Source organism: Pygoscelis adeliae, unplaced genomic scaffold (genome assembly GCF_000699105.1).
Source record: "Pygoscelis adeliae isolate BGI_AS28 unplaced genomic scaffold, ASM69910v1 Scaffold269, whole genome shotgun sequence".
Taxonomy (NCBI): Eukaryota; Metazoa; Chordata; class Aves; order Sphenisciformes; family Spheniscidae; genus Pygoscelis; species Pygoscelis adeliae.
The window spans coordinates 142,316-159,003 of NW_008825610.1; the positions used below are offsets into that span (position 1 = coordinate 142,316).

At 39.4% G+C, this 16,688-nt stretch overlaps 1 protein-coding gene across 1 annotated transcript in view; it reads right to left on the minus strand.

Moving 5' to 3' along the window:
• Positions 1–16,688, minus strand: part of NRG3 (neuregulin 3) — a 249,923-nt gene that overhangs the window by 580 nt on the left and 232,655 nt on the right. Inside the window, exons 7-8 of the mRNA XM_009332695.1 lie at positions 14,961–15,088; positions 5,640–5,810 (exon numbers count right to left, since the gene is read on the minus strand). Coding sequence (XP_009330970.1) covers positions 5,640–5,810; positions 14,961–15,088 — 299 coding nt within the window. The remainder of the gene's footprint in view (positions 1–5,639; positions 5,811–14,960; positions 15,089–16,688) is intronic.

Sequence of the window (16,688 nt, forward strand, 5' to 3'; positions counted from 1 at the left end):
ATCGAGCGGTCAGATGCAACCGGCAGCAGGAACGCGGTATCACATTCAGTGAACTCTGCTGAAAAGATACATGTCATTTTTCTCCCACGCTAGGAGCGCTTGGTAATAGTGTGGCCCTGGGGAAAACAACAGACTCTGGTTTTGATTCTCAGATCTGCCGGTGGCAAATCACTGCTTTTCTCTCGGCCTCATTTTGCCCACCAGTATACGAGAATAACGACAATTCCTTTTAAAAAGCTTTCGGGAGTTATACTGTATGACAATTAATTTTGTTTGAAATTAAATTTGAAATTCCACTCCTACGTTCCTAACTGGGGAAGTGGATTGATGCTTTCTTCAGCATCAGAACTCTCAATGTCAAATGGCTATTTTAGGAAAACACTTTAAAAAGGTGGGCCTGATTTGTTTTCTTAGAGCTCATCTGGAAATAGAGCTAATACATTGTGCTCGAGTGCTTAAAAAAAAATGCTTTATCCTCCATTAATACGTTATCATAGGATGATTTTATTTATTGTGAGGCAACTTTGGTGAATTTTTATCAACATTTCCATTTTGTTTCAAAGTCAAATTCATTATTCTGATCAGAAAGTGTTTTCACTTGCAGGAAATACTTAAAAAACAGAAAAGGAAAGTATACTAAATACAAAATAAAGGAAACAACGACCAAAAAAACCCACGTTTCCCATCTGAGTAGTAGTTTTACTAGAAATCTGGTGCTCTGAGAGTTACTGTATCTACTAGTCATGATTGCCAAGGACCATAGACATCACCTCAGTACAGGAACATATTTTATTTATAATCGGCTTTGTGATCGTATCACTATTTAATAAGGCAAGCTAATGGTGACGTCTAGTATGTTTTATCCATGGGCGAGGAAAGCAACATTTAGATCTGGTGTGGCAGCAGGTGCTTTGAGCTCTGACTTGAAGGCTATTTTTCTGAAAGCTGCTTAAGCCTGCTGGACTTCGCCAGGGATAGCCTTGTACTCATACGTGCCTCGCTGCTTTTGGCATCAGCAGAAAGAGAACTAAGGAAAAGAAAGTGAAATGCGTGAAACAGCCACAGTTCAATTATTAGCGTACAACACTAATTCACTGGAAAGGCTTCCGTTGGCCCCATCCTCCCGGCGAGCTGTCAGACAGGAGAGAGAGGAGGAGATATCTTTAGGCTCATTTCCAGCAGAGCGCTGCCGACTTGTAATTAACTTGTCTATGGTGGCACGGTGTTTGTACAACTGCTTGACACATTAACCTGTACACGAGCACAGCCCCTGTACAAAAACTCTCCAGGCATCCCCAAAGGACCAGAAAACGCAGCTGGGAGCTCTGCGATAAGGAGGTGTTGTGATCTGGGCTGCTATCTGATGGAAAGAGATACTGCTTTGGGAAGTGGGACCCAGGGGAATAATACAGCAAGCGGCTTTTTTGGATATGTGATAGAACTTCTTGCAGATGCTATACAGCTGCATTTATGTTTTATGTCTGAGACATCTGAGAGTCAGCTTTTGGTTAATTGCATTTGCACTACGCTTAGACACGCGTGTAGCCACTGATGGAGGGCCCTTTTAGAACAGTTTTCAAGAACCAGTATGAATGAGATACTGATCAGGGATATTATTCCCGAGGGAGGACAATTAAAAAAAAAAAAAAAGAAAAGAAAACAAAACAGTGCAGACCTTTGGGTTGTGCCCATTCTTGTTTCCTTTGCTTATTATATAATTGTTCAAACGACTATAGCTGGAGAGATCGCATCAGTTGCATTATTCCCTGTTTTGGTAATTCGGGCCCTAAATATATTCTGGGCTGCACCCTGAAAACAAAGGGAGTGAATGTTTTTAATGAATTTCACATGCAATGGATGCATTATATGGATGATATATAAGCAAAAACAAGAAAAGACTGAATTAAAATGGGTTTGGTGAGAAAACAGTAACATTTGCCAATTCCATAATAGAGATTCAATTATTCCTGGTATGCTGACCACTAATTGGCAGCAACAATAACATGTAACACAATGCCTGCCGTATTTCCATAATACTTTTTGAAGTACAGATAGACACACCCATTTTATGCCAGAATCACATGTTTCTGCCCTGTGCTCACAGGGCTTTCAAAGGAGGACTGAGGATGAATTAAAGCACATACGCTGTGTGCAACAGGCAAGGTACTAAACAAGTCGGGATATTACACCTAAACCGTGTGAGACCCAGCTTTTGGTTAATTACAAACTGATCCATGCTTCTACTCGTGACACCAGACTGCTGCCGTTTTCAATAGGCTGAAACTTAGACCTACAATTGCAGAATCTTAATTGCATTTTCCCATAATTAACTTTCCTAGAACTATAGTTCCTCCTAAGAAGGATATGTTTTTTTTAATCTGAAAAATTATTTTGTCTGAATAAATTCATTCATGTGCATGTATTTCAAAGTGCAGCTCTCTCTCCACCCTCTTCCTAAAACCAAGCAAAAAAAAGAAACTCAAACATTTATAAATATGCAACAGTAATTATGTTATACAGTGTTTACGAGTCTAAATTAAAGAATGAAACTGAAAGACGCATAATAATTTTACTGCCCCCTTAAAATAGATAGTAAAGAGAGACAGAAGGGATCGGAACTTAAAATACAAAATGGTTTTTATTTAGCGTAGTACCAATAGCTTTGCTATAAACCCTGTTGCTATAGGTGTTCAGTATACGAGCCGGACGACAAGGTCCACTGGGATGAATGGGAGCCATTCCAGTGGCATCACCAGGCTTCGGTTCAGCCCTGTAAGCACATATACCCGTATACGCCCCCCCCATTTTCTGCCTGTAGATACAACACGTTGGGTCTTGTATACGTAGACACATTGATACCTGTGTGTATACACATCCACAGGCTGTGAGGAGCTGCTTCCAACGCTTCATACCGTGTAACACAAAGAGCTGTCCCTGAAAGCATGCGATCAAACTGCTGCCCACTTAGCTGCGGGTAAGCTCCTGACACCCCCAGGGACTCAAATCGGTCTCCGAGATGTGACTGGCATGGAGATGGCTTGTTGTCTTTCAGCCCCTCATTTCAAGCAGGTTATTCTACTCCTTCAAGTAGCATACTGATTAAATAACTGGTGTTAGCTGTATTTGACTCAAACTGCAAATATTAGATCCTGTTGCAAATAATGAGATCTGGTGTGTCTTGACGGCAGCAAAAGCTTCCTTTTCAACGTGGGATGGGAAGAGGAGCACTTTTACAGGACTAGACAAAAACTAATCAGGTAAATTAGCCTCTTTTCCATCAAATATAAACATACAAAATCTGACTAAACTTCAGCCAGAGCTGCTGATGGATGAACTTCAGAAGGCTCACAGAATTAGGGAGATAAACCACTTTGATTCGTGCATCCCTGTAGGGGAAGATGGAGGTGAAAAGGGAGAAGAAAGGAAGGAACGTAACTTCTGCATGGAACAAGGGAACTTTTCATTTGGGCTGGAAATCTAATGAGAATACTGACACTATGAAACTAGCAGATATTTAGATGGTAAAAAGCCATCTGATTTTGGGGAAACCTCTTCCTATGTTAGAAGAATTCCACATAAAGTAGAATTAGTGAATTATTTTTTATTTTTGTTCAGAAATAAGATGCTTACTTATATTTTGTATATAAGTATCATTGCTGCAACACAAAATAACTTGCAAAAAGTTCTGTTACGCTCTTAAAATACTTCATTTTCATAAAAAACATCATCGGTAAAACATCGTAATAAAACAAGGCCAAAGAATTGCTTTTGTTTTCATGCCTAACGTTGACATTTTAAAAATTCATTTCCATGGGTACTAGTTGAAGACTTTTGGTATGGTACCCATGATATACACAGACTGCCGTGACTCCCTGTCACACCACCACCTGTTGAGGCACTCAGAGGACTCCTTCAGAGAAAGGTCCCATCGTTAGAGTCGATATTAGGAAGGTGGAATTCTACAGACATCCCTAGCGCACAAAATGTGGATGAAATGCTTTAGTGGATTGAGGCCAGAAGGGGTGACAGTCTGGTCCAAATAGCAACCTTTTGCAGAACAGCAAATTCAAAATACAGGCCAGTACAAGATGATGCTTGTAATATCACACCCTGATTTCCTAGAGAAGAGTAAATACAACTACCCAACAAGACAGCTTTGCTGGTTTCTACCTCGCTTCTCAACCTAGGAACGGGCAGAGCCCGCGTGGCAAGACACTGCTGTTGAAGAGGGAAGGCTGTTAGCCTGCCCCTTTCAGGAAGGGTTGGCTTTGGAGTCACAATTTTCGTAAAGGAAGTATACACACATTATCATATAAACAAACAATAATATAGCAAGAAGTAATAAACAAGTTTTTCCTCAGAAGCAGCAAATAGTAGCAACGAAAGAAGTATGAGACAAATCTGTACTTTTTAGAAGAAGTCACCAGACACCCAAACCTTTTGCCGCTTCACTTTCTCCCTTCCTAGGTAAGCCCTGTTCTTGGTCTCTCTTTCCTAATTACTGTGGCCAACTTTGATAGGTAGATTCAGCTACAAAACATCTAGTGAGCCAAGCTGCCCTCTCACAGAGTACCCTAGACCGGGCGATCCTGCTGCAGGTTGGAAAGCGTGGCGAGGGAGGCGCAGCAGGGGGAATGTGTGTCTGCGCGTGTGCCCGCACGTGCAACGACACACACGTGTAACGACGCTTATTCTCGGTCAGCACTTGGGGCCGTCGTTTCCCAGGAGGTCAGAGTGGGTAGGGGTAATAGTAAATAATTTTCTTCCCTGAGGAAAATTAAACACGTAGGTGACCTCAGTTCTGCACTTCATAAAGCCAGTCTGGTACCAAAACGTACAGCTGCCTTCTCGCAGTGTAACGGTTCACTTCGCTGCACTTAGCTGTCACTTACACGTGTCCAAATGAGACTGGTGTTGTTTTATTCTATTCCAGATATTGCTCCTAGTTTTACACATAATGCGTTTGTAGTGATTCTGGAGAGTCTTTGGAAATCTATGGGGATATGTAAATATTATGCAAAATATCTCGGCAATTGCAAAAGACTTCAAAGGCAGCTGTAGGTGCTCAGGAGCACTTCCGAAATTCAGACCTTATGCAGAGCTGGAGCTCACATTCAATATTCTAATAAGCTGAATTAAAAAAGGAAGAATATTGGATTCTTTGTGCATTTTCAAAGGCAAACCTGTGTGAAGTGATTGGTCTTCAGTCTACAGCAAACACACTTCGCAATGTACATAGATTGATTTAAAAAAACCATGAAAGTTGGGACTTCTGAATTATTTTCTCTTACTTGCCCAGTGCTGATGGAAGAAAAAAATGCTATGCAAAAGTTACTAGAACTGCACATCACGGCACCACTAGAAAAAGCATCAGTTATGAAGAGGAATGTTGCCAATCACTTACAGTTTGTTCTGATCACTCCTTCCTTTGAAAGGCTTAAAAAGAGCAGCCAGCCAAATAAAAACGTATTACCTTCAAAGAGCCAGTACGCTGAAAACATTCTTCTGCTTTCAGTACTATAAAGCCTGGATCCACAGTACACTACAACAAAGTTGGAAGGACGGTAACGGCAAAGCATATTAACCACGTCACAGCAGCCGCTCAAACACTGGCTCGCTTCCGTTACGTTACTGCTTACCCGTGACAAGGTATTGTGTCCTGGTCTGCGATCCTTGACTCTTCTAGCTGTTGATATGCTGGTCCTGTAATTCCATTGAACCTACCCCGGGGTAAGGGAGGAGTCCTCCGAAAGGCATTTCTATGCAGCATCCCACTTTTTTGTCCTGGGCTGCAGCATGAAGAGAGACTTCTAGGAACAACACCAAGAGTACAGTAAAAATTATCACAGCAAAAGCGTAAACTTCTGCAAAGCAAAGATTCAGGATTAAAAACGCATGGATTACTGTTCTTATAAACTTTGCTGTGGCAGTCTATGACATCAGTAGAAATTCTCTATGGAAATACAGTACTATAATCCACAGTTAGCTGCTGTTTATGTCGTATTTAATGCGTCACCTCTCTTCTAGGAATGAAAGTAATTGCCTGGTATATTAAATGTTTCCTTGTACTTGATGAAGGATGCTGCTTCTCTTTCCATGCTGCATACCATAATCTTGCTACATTGAGTTGACTCCTCAGATAGTTTAAATAAACAGCCCAGCTCCATCATACCCACAGCTGAGCTCAAAATCGTATCTTAGATTTAGAGCCCACTGTATCATCTATCAGCCTACGGAGTGCTGCTTCCTGATAGAGCAACATTAAATTGGGAAAAAAAGTGAGTGAAGAATGTAAGTGAAGCTTATGAACTGCCTCTTGAAGAAATCATCTACGACACAAGTTTTCTCCACGTTGAACAAGATTTCTTTTCTATATTGTTTTAGTCTTGTTTTATATACATTGATTGTTTTCTTAAATAAATACTGTGTTGTTTCTTTATGCAATATAATACAGACTTGAATATGATAAAAACAAATAATAGTTTTCCACTTATTTTAGAAAATTGCTTTTGTAAACAACATTTCTGTACTGTTTCGGAAGGAGAATGGATTTTTTCCATTTCGTGCAGGAATTAAAAGGTGTCTAGAATCCATAGTATTGGTATATTGGTATATTAACCAAATTCAGCTGTTGCTAATGCAAAAATAAGGGAAGACATAACCTATTTCTACTGTTAACAGGTCACAGTACTGCATGGTGTGACTGGCTATTCATTTTCCAGCTACTCCTATTTCTCTTGACATCTCCTGGGTCTCAGAAATGCGTATGTATTACCTAATATTCTGTCACATCCTTAATGATGTTTTAATACAGGTTTTGTAAATTAATTTTAAGAATCATTATTTTTGGTTAGGTGAATAATTTCAACTTCTGATACAATTCAGCTACGCAAAAGACTTTTGATAAGTTTGCTTCTCTTTTCCTATTATAATGTGACTTTAAAAGCAATCTGCATTTTATACCTAGCGGGAACTTTATTTATAGTTAGGGCCACATCTACTCCCAAAGCAATTCTTGCTTGGACCGACTACGTTGGACAAATTCTCTTGGAGCGTACATTTCCATTAAGCCCGACCTTTTCTCCCCAAAGTCAAAACATAAGAAAGAAATTCAACAGTCTCCATCTATCCTACTGCTCAGGCTAGCAGTGTTCCATCACGGTCTCCGCTCTGTTCTCTTCCCCACTTTTACTTTCCTGGTGCTTTTTAATTGGAAAGATCAATAATCCAAAGCAATAGCACTCCCTCAAGGATTTTTGATGCTTCCTTAAATACATTTTTCCTTAGCTATTAAGGAGGCTGTGAAAAACTTCTTTTAAAAAACCTGAAGTTTCAATTCTGGAGGCTGCGTTCAAGTTGTGAGTTAGAGTTCATATCCTGTAAAATAACACTACCACATCACAAAACAATTGACAATTTCTGCTCAGGAGAGTCTGAGATTATTACAGCAGGGGATCTTAAAAGATGCAGCTGAATGAATAATTTGTGATGGATAATGAATGTCAGGGGTTTTTATTGATTGCAGTATATTCATCAATGTACTAGAAAAGTCAACAAACCGATTAACTTATCAGACTTCAGACTGATTGCAAATATTTGAAACTAGAAAGGCATTGCTTAATTGTGGTTGGTTTGATGCCCTTGCACATCTTCCTTGTTGGATGAGAGCACACGGTCTCCCATCTGATAACATGCCCATGCAAATTCACAAAATCCCTGCTTCTGTGAGAGATGTAATTGCAACACGTACAGGTGTACCGGAGATAACTGGCATAGCCTGCGGCAAAGAGGCATATAAATGCCCTATCTGTACTGCTCTGAAACTCCCCTTGCTACATGGAACGCTAGACGCTACAGGCTGCTAACGGTGCGGGGGCTGGTTGGACTGAAGGGATCTGGCACATGCCAACATCCTCCTGCAATCACAGCAGCTCCAGCACCGACAGAGCTTATTTGTTGCCCACGTGAGGTTCTTTCAGCACTTCTCACAGAAAAAACGGAGGGGAAAACGAACAAAGATCATTCGTGGTCATGGACAAGACAAATTCACTAAGAAGGACCAGGAAATATTTACAGACAGTGCAGCTGCAAGCAAGCTGCATGATAACGCTCATTTCTGAAGCACCAAAGACAAGATAGTAGCACTTTTTGTTGAAAGTTCGATGAAAAAGTAACTCCAGCATAATAAAGTTTTTCCTTTTTCACAAAACTGCCACGAACGTCAGCCTACTCTTCCTCCAGAATTGTTAATACAGTCCTTCTCAGGCTCCTGCTCTATTGCTCACGTGAAGCGTTCCTCTTTCTGAAGCAAACAATGCCTTTTGGATTTCTTCAGGCAATTTATCCTCCTTTGGCCATCATTATGGTTTCTTCCTCCCTGTACTCCAGCCTAACTGGGGAAAAGAAACCAGCCCACATAACTGAGCTGTTCAACAAAACAGACCAATAAGGAAAGCTGTGGCAGATATGTCTTTAAAATCTATTAATCAATTACTCCAGAATAACAAAAATCAGAGCATGCTTGAACTGGTTCACAAGTAATGCATAAACTAGGGATAAATATATTCTGATGAATTAATGGTTTGAAAGAAGCAGTTCAAGCATCTCTAAAGTTAATTAAGAACTTGGGATTCATTGTTGCAAATTGTTTTTGCGTGAAAATTTTCTTTAGGTTGAGCAACCGAGTAAAAACAAAGTCTGTCTCAGCAGGTGGAGTATTCTCTTCTCAAGGCACATACACAACTCCCAAGTGCAGTTAACCATGTTCATGAAGAGGAGAAGACTTGCAGTGAATTTACAGTAACTCTGGGAATCCTCCTGTACTACTTTTTAGTTAATTACTAAACAAAATTGGTTATACATCACATTATGAACACATTCAGAAGTAACTTTGTCAACAGGAACATGAAAAGCATTAACAAGAAGATGACAATTAAAGTGTTAAAACTTTAGATGGGATCCCAACCCTTCCCTTCTCGTTTAATAGGCACAGTGGAGCTACAGAAATAGTGCTTATAACCATGGTTGTGTGTACATCCATTTTACTTGTTCTTTCCCCTTTTTTCATGATTGTAATTCATGAAAAGAAAGATGCAAAGTTGAGGGAGGAAGGAAAGTTCTAAACTTGATTGTAAATACTCTGGCTCTGAACCTGCAAAAACTATAGAGAGAGGCATATTATATTACATACTATATTACCCACTGGTCACGAGATGCAAACATTAGTGTTGAAGACATGGGTTTTGTCCTTGCAGGACAGAAACAGTAAATAGACACCCCAATGACAGAGCTAGCTGCCAGATAGACAGTGTCTTCTGATGTTCCCTAGGAGCCACATGTTTAGGCTAAGTTAGACAATCTACTGCTAACATTTGTCCAGATCAACTATTCAGACTTTCAACCAATTTTCAGTTTTAATAAAAAGGGTCTGTTATACCTGAGAACATCAGCATCTCTCAATAAATACCATGCAACAATAATAACACTGTATCACGAAGCCCTTTTGTTAGACTCTTTACAAGAACGAGATGACACACAATGAGCACGTCTCTGTTGGAGCCTTGGCTCCCCAAAGCGAGAAAGTTAACATAATGTTTGGGTCTTCAACAAAGCTGGATGTGATTAAAATAATACTAAGATTGTAAGGAGATTATTATGCCAAAAAAGCCATGGCATGAGAGAACGGAACTTAATAGTTTTATCCCTTTTTTCTCTGTAGCGCCTTGTATTCCAAGCATTTAAACATCACTCTTTTCCCGTGCCTTCGCAAAGTAATCGTGCACTGTCTCAGTACACGATTGCTGTGTAGGAAAATACCTAATCTACAATGGCACGATGACCTGCGTTTCCTAGCTCATGTTTATGAACCGTTACAGCTGGTCAGGTTCTCAGCCCAGGTGATGGAGTGGGACTGTAGCCTGCTGTTTGCAAAACCTTCTTCCTCCGCATATGCAGGAGAAGCTTTCCAGCAGCCAGCCTATACCTACAAATCTACTCTTGATTTCTGAAATGGGAGCACTGTTGCTTCCATTGTATATTCACGTATTCAGGAATATAGCATGTGCCAGGGCTGATCAGGGACTTTGCAACTCTACATAAATCCTTCAACACTACCTATATCATCTGGTCACCGTCCCGGTTTCCAGAGGATAGATACATACAATAGGAAAAGGGAACAGAGCATTTGAAGGTACTTCAGTGGGACTGAGTTTAACCATCTGCCATAACTTCATCATACACTCCCTGTAGTGCATTGATCAACCTCCATCCTAAAACTACAATGATAAGCAGGCTACTGCTCCAGAAAGTTGTTCTATATTGAAAACTTTGAGGCTTCTTTTCAGTTTAAAATTATTTATGGTGAGTATACATCTATTTGTCATATGTGCCACCATACTCCTTCATTTTAAGTAGGCCTTCTGCTTCTCGTTATGCTTTCTCTGATGTATTTATAAGCAGCAGTCATATACTCTTTTCAGTCTTCTGAACTGAAGACTGAAATGAGACAGACTGTCTAACACTTCCTATGGAACACAGATTATTCATTCCTCATGTTAGCTCATGAATGCAATCTGAGTCCGTAGTGATCAGCAGGCCATTTTAACCAGGTGAGACAATCGTGGTGTATTCTCCTGCTATATTCAAATGAAGTGACAACCATGTCTCATGAAGTGGTTTTAACGTTTCTGACTTTCTGATGGAAATGTCTGGATTAATACTTCCTCTCATCCCACTTATCTTTTGCACAGCTGCATCACTTTGTGACTTGGTTATCCTTTGACCAAGTAGTATATACTGAACCTTTTCTTCCTCATTTGTTTCTTAAATTTTGTTATTGGTTCCCAAATTCCTGACCTTGCATTTAGTACTGCTGAGCTTCGCTCCACCTCTGTTATGCCACTCTTCAGAGTTATTCAAGTCATTGTTTATATCTAGATCCTTATCTGTACTGAGTCTAGCTTTTAACTGATTTTTTTTTCAGTATGTTCCAACTTTTTTGCGTCAAAGTCATGCACAAAAGCATTAAACAAAATTTGTCCCCAACGGTGACTAATTCTTTGAGACCTCCATTAGTGCTCTACTGGTGAATGTCTTCAGCCCAGCACTTACCCTCTCAACGTAACTCCTTACTATCTCCCTTTTAACGGCCTCTGTGTATCTGCATTATAGTTTTTCTGCCTCTCTCTACTTTCTCCCATTAAAGGCATTAGACACATGCGACAACAAATCAAACGTTGACTGAGGCTGTGTTGAGACCTAGCTCACCTACACCAAATACGAAGAAAGTCACCAGTGTAGTGTTGCAGGAACTGCTGCTGGTAAACCTCATGATAATTTTTAGCCTTTTACGCATCTATCCAAAGAATCTGCTTCCCCCACATTTGTCCTAAAGCCTTGACTACTCTAATTCAACATAACACGTCTTCAGTTTCTTCCATAAATTTTTCCCCTTCCTAAATATTTCACATTTGCTATTCCATCATCACGTGGCACGGCTCCCATTTTGACAGATTTTGCTACCAGACTTGAAATTTCATGAGCCAGTTCTCCTTCCAGACTTCTTTGATCAAGATTAACCACACCATCTTGACTTGAGGGCTTTGATTTCTGCATTTTACTTCCACTTTGACTGTAGTAATGTCTATTTTAATACATTTGATTCTATTCCCATTCTACCTTCGTCCTCAAATAACGATCCAAACTGAAAAATGAAATATATTCATTCAGGATTGCCCTGAACTGCTTCATATATTATCTCTGTCCCACCATCAGCTTTGCTTCTTCCTGTATAGTGCTCTTCTTGTTTATACAGCAAGAACAATTGATTGCTTTCAGTATTACCAGTAACTCTTAACTCTCAACGATTCCTGGAAATGTTGACTTCAAGCATGACTTCTTGCCCTCTGTGATATAGTTTGTTTCTTCCCCTACACCCCGTTCCTTTTAGGCATTCTTTTTAGTAAATTTATCCAGAAAACTATGTTCTTTCCTTGGGAAAGTATCATATTCCTTATGCTTTCTCCCCTTCAGGCTTCCTCTGCCTTTACATTCTTAGTTGCTTTAGTTTATCAATACTTGTTCTTTGAAATTCAATAGCCTTATTTACAGAATAACTATACTCTTAATTTAAACTGAATCAATTATATTGGGAGCAGAAAGAGTAAAATGCTTACTAAATAAAAAAAAATTGTTTTTACCATGGTTTTCATGGTGTTGAAAGTTCATTAAAATGCAAACACAAATTATTTAACATTTTAAAGTAAGTTTATCCTCTTTTGGCATTTTTGTAAGACAGTACAACTGCTCTAGGCTGAAAACCTCTGCATTTGGCTTTCAACACGGTATTCTCTGAAAGGAATCCCTCTAAAATCAATGATGACTGAATCAATGAATGAAAGTCAGGATGACTAATTACCAAGAAAACTGCTATTCAGAGGGATCACAACTCAATCCCATAATTAACAAAACTGTAATTTGTTTCTATCTGTTAGAAATTAAGACAGTACGGGTGTTCTTCTTACTAAAATCAACACATAATCCAAGATGAATTTTTGAGCACATTGGATACTTTACAGGAAGTTTACTGATGAAGCGCATTTGTTACTTTCCAGTTCTGACAGTACTAAGAGTTGTTCTACATACGCAAGCAGATGATGTAAAATTCTTCTACCATAACAACAGTGCGTAATACAGGTGAAATATTTTAGGAGTAAGATTCAGTGGAGATTCAAATTTTCAGTTCAATCTCTGCAGTAATTCTTTGCATGCAGCTAAGGTTGGCAGAGGCAGAAAATTGCTATTACCTAGTAATCTGAGTGAAATAACTAGGTGATCTCTGTCAGTCAAATTTCAGCAACCCCAAATGATTTTCCATCTCGATAATCTTACTGCCAGGCCAAAATTGTGTTTGGTTTAGGAACTGGAAACAGATAGCTCCTGATTTTAAGAAATAATCGCCCATCATTAGTGCCCTTGAAGACACCAGCAGAGAAAACAGGTCTGGACGCAGACCAAAATACTTCCGTAGCAAGCAGAAACAAAACAGTAATATAGTTTAACAGCAGCATAAAACAGAGAACCTGCAGAGCTGCTGCAATTTTTCCAGGCTCACGTCAGGTTTGGAATGAAATGAAGGGATATTTAGGACAAAATGTATCCCAGTAAAAAAAGAAGTTTCCTCATTTGGCCACATTGAACACTATTTAGAAACTAAAGAAACCCAGTAAATTAGGAAGCCGTCACATGGTGCATAAATTAAAGACAGCCTTATAAGTCTTAAATGTTCAAATCTGTTGCATGTTTTATAAAGCAAGGGCCTTGTATAATAAATCTTAAGTTATAAAACTACAAAAAGAATTATTTATAAATTAAGCTAGTCATTCCACATCTTAAAACAGTTCTGAAGCGAAGACTCTTAAGATAGTCAGATGCTTGACATCTGCAAATAAGATGACTGTTGTTTGGGGTTTGGGTTTGTTTGTTGTTTGGTTCCCCCCCCCCCCAGGAAAGAGGGATTTTGTGTGCAAAGGTGTTAAAATGAGCAATCTGGGATTCTGCATTAGTTCACTGTAAATTCAGTGTGGCTTATTCTGTAATTTCCCTGTGGAAAACAGGGAGTCCAGAGAGTCATTCAGCTTTTATTTTAAGTGATGTTCATAAACAGAAGAAATATTTTCAGTCTTTATTAATTTCCACATTTTTAAGCTTAGGTAAAGTCATGGCACAGCACCTAAAACATTTCAAACTTGGATATTGCAATCATGTTATTAAAGGTAAGGGAATGTCACTGTGTTTTTTCTGAACTTCATCTCTTGACTAAATGGAGATAAAATTCCCCCCAGAACTTCAGTGGAAAGCATTCTAGGCAACAGTTCCATAGTTCATCAAATTATTAAGCGTATTTTGAAAATCTCTGTGTAATAAAGAATAAGCCCTAAGAAATGGATCTGACATGACAGTTGGCATTACTTTTTCATGCCAAATTACAGGCTTAAGTAAGGTAAAAGTAGATAGGACCCAAATATCCCTTCCTGGCTCATATGCTGCACTTTGGTAGGTTAAGCAAATGATTCATTCAAAAGAGAAGGACGATGTAGCTGACTGGGGACTGCAATGAAAATGCACCAAATACTACAGAAGCTAGACCATAACCTCACGCGATCCCAGACTTTTTTTTCAGTAATTTTAAAATATCATCCTTTTAACAAATAAGTCTTTCCCTCCGGATTATCTAGCTAAAAAAACTCTGAACTCATTTTTCTCAGCCTTTTTTCTCAGTGTGCTCTGGACCAGACGTTACCACTGCCGTTCCACCAACACTGTTGCTTGTACCAGACACGAGTTTGGTTTCTAGTCCCGTAATGAAGCATCTGCACTCTTTTTCATCCAAAAAGACTATAAGCAGAATTCTAATCTAAATGCCATCCAGTGATGGGTGACTTTCCTCTTTTTTTCCTCTTGGAAACAACCATCCAAACTTTTTAAAGACGAGTTTTCAAAGGCCACCATGTGTTCGTAAATAAGTCATTATTCATTTCAAGTATTATTTGTTTAAAGAAACAGTGAGAAAGGCTGGAAGTTTGCAACCGTGTCTTTCTGCAGCAAATGAGTCATTAACTTCGTGAACATCGATCGGGAAAGTCTTGTTTTTAATGGTTTCTCAAACTAGAGTTGTTTCATTCACTGGTCTGTGTCTACAGCTTGGATGGTGTCTTTAAATGCTTCCTCTAGGACTTTCACAAAACGGAGATAAATTTGGTGAGCATTGTTATTGCCTTTTATGTCTGCAGCTAAGAAAATGCTTGGACATCTGCTTAATAAGTCGGCTGAGGCTCTGTTGGTACCGTATCATTCAGCATCTCTCCTAGTCACAGCGCACGATAATCCTGCACACATATCACCGGCTCAGCGACACCCCTCAGCAGCCTGCCAGATCTCCCATCGGACGGCCGTTTGCTTACCTATGTTGCTTGATGGGCTGGGTTCCTCTGTCGGGAGACAAGGCCTCTGGGAAAGACGGAGGGCCTGAAAAACTAGACTCCATAACTTTGTCCAAAATAGGCCCAGGATGCCTGTCTGTTTTTGAATACTGTGGCACAGAGAATAAAATTAGTTAATACACAAAAGGCAAAGTACATTGTTGATGCTATTCCATCAGAATTCGTATCGGAGTGGGGTAAGAAGTGCAATTACTTGCACTTTACACATTACACTACACACATTACATTGCAAGTAATACATTCACTCACTGTTGTTTACATAGTGGAAAGCACCGGTACTCATTATCCCCATTACCTTCTCCACACCAAAGTGCTGATATCTGCATTAGCAGCAAAATTACTGACTGATCTGCCCATAATGATAGGGAACACTGATTCCTTTGAATAAAAGCTTGTTTTTGTGGCTGTCCATGCAGAGACTGAGATCACGAAACACATCTCAGAGGACGGTCAGCACCTTCTTGGGTCCTTCGGTGATTTCAGTCAAACACTGCTTTCAGCAGCACGCGTAACTATGAAAACCAAACTGAAAGAGCATCTGTATCATCAGATAAGTAAGAAAAACATTTGAATCCTATCCGTAGAGCCAGATATCCCTTCTGAACAAGTCTGACACTTTTGACCTGGGAGTATCTGTGCTACTAAGAACAGCGTCAACATAATTCTTCTTGCGACAGTTGTAGGCGTAGGGCAGTCTCTGGGCACATAGTGAGACACCGGACATGAACAAGAAGATATTTTCTTCTTCTTGCTTTGTGATTCAGCTGGAAGTTCAGCAAAAATTGTGTCTCTGATCCTGAATGGAGCCAGAAAGTCAAAGTATAAAAAAAGCTGCATTTTGGCTTGGAAGAAGAATCAATGTTGTTAGTGGTTACTGGGCAATATCTCAGAGATATGAGAGGTTAACCCACATTTCCACGCGGGTATCAAAAATACTGCACTTTGCGGAATTTTTCATGTGGCATTACAATGACCTGCATTAAAACTAATTGGTCGATTTTTCTTTAATCCATTTCTTTCTGTATTGAGTTTGTATTTTTAGTACTAGATACCTAGATATCCATGTTATCTTTACAATAAACTGGTATCGTGGAAGCTATTACATGATTAAATATTTTAGAAAGAAAATACAATTCAAACAATAATAATACAAAAAAAATCACGGTGGTAAAAAATGCCATGCTACGATACAATAGCATAAACATTCGTGGAGAAGATAGTAAGATTTCTTTTAAAGTACAGTTCTTTTTCATAATTATTTTGTTGTCTAACAAAAGGCCAATAACTCCTTAAAAACACAGAATTATTTTCTGATTCTCACTTATTCTTATCTACATTTCCCCAGACTTCAGCAAAATCAAAAAGGAAAGTCATACAAGATTACTCGTTTAAAAATGGGTTACATGCAGTTTTAGTCCATCTACTCAGACTTTTTATGACTGATTTCTACAGATAAAATAGCAGGTCTTCAAATTTTTCTCTAATGCTCTTCTCCCTTTTTCTGCGTGCGAAATACCCAGCAGATACGCCCGGGGCAGACCTCTGGTCTCTGACGGGGAGCCATTCAGCCATTCCTGCGAAATACCATTTCAAAGTTCTTTTCTGCTGCCTCGCCATACCCCCTGCCCTTTTTTCCCCCCTTCAATCTGCCAAGTTTTGTAAATATTTCATGAACTGCCTGCATGCATT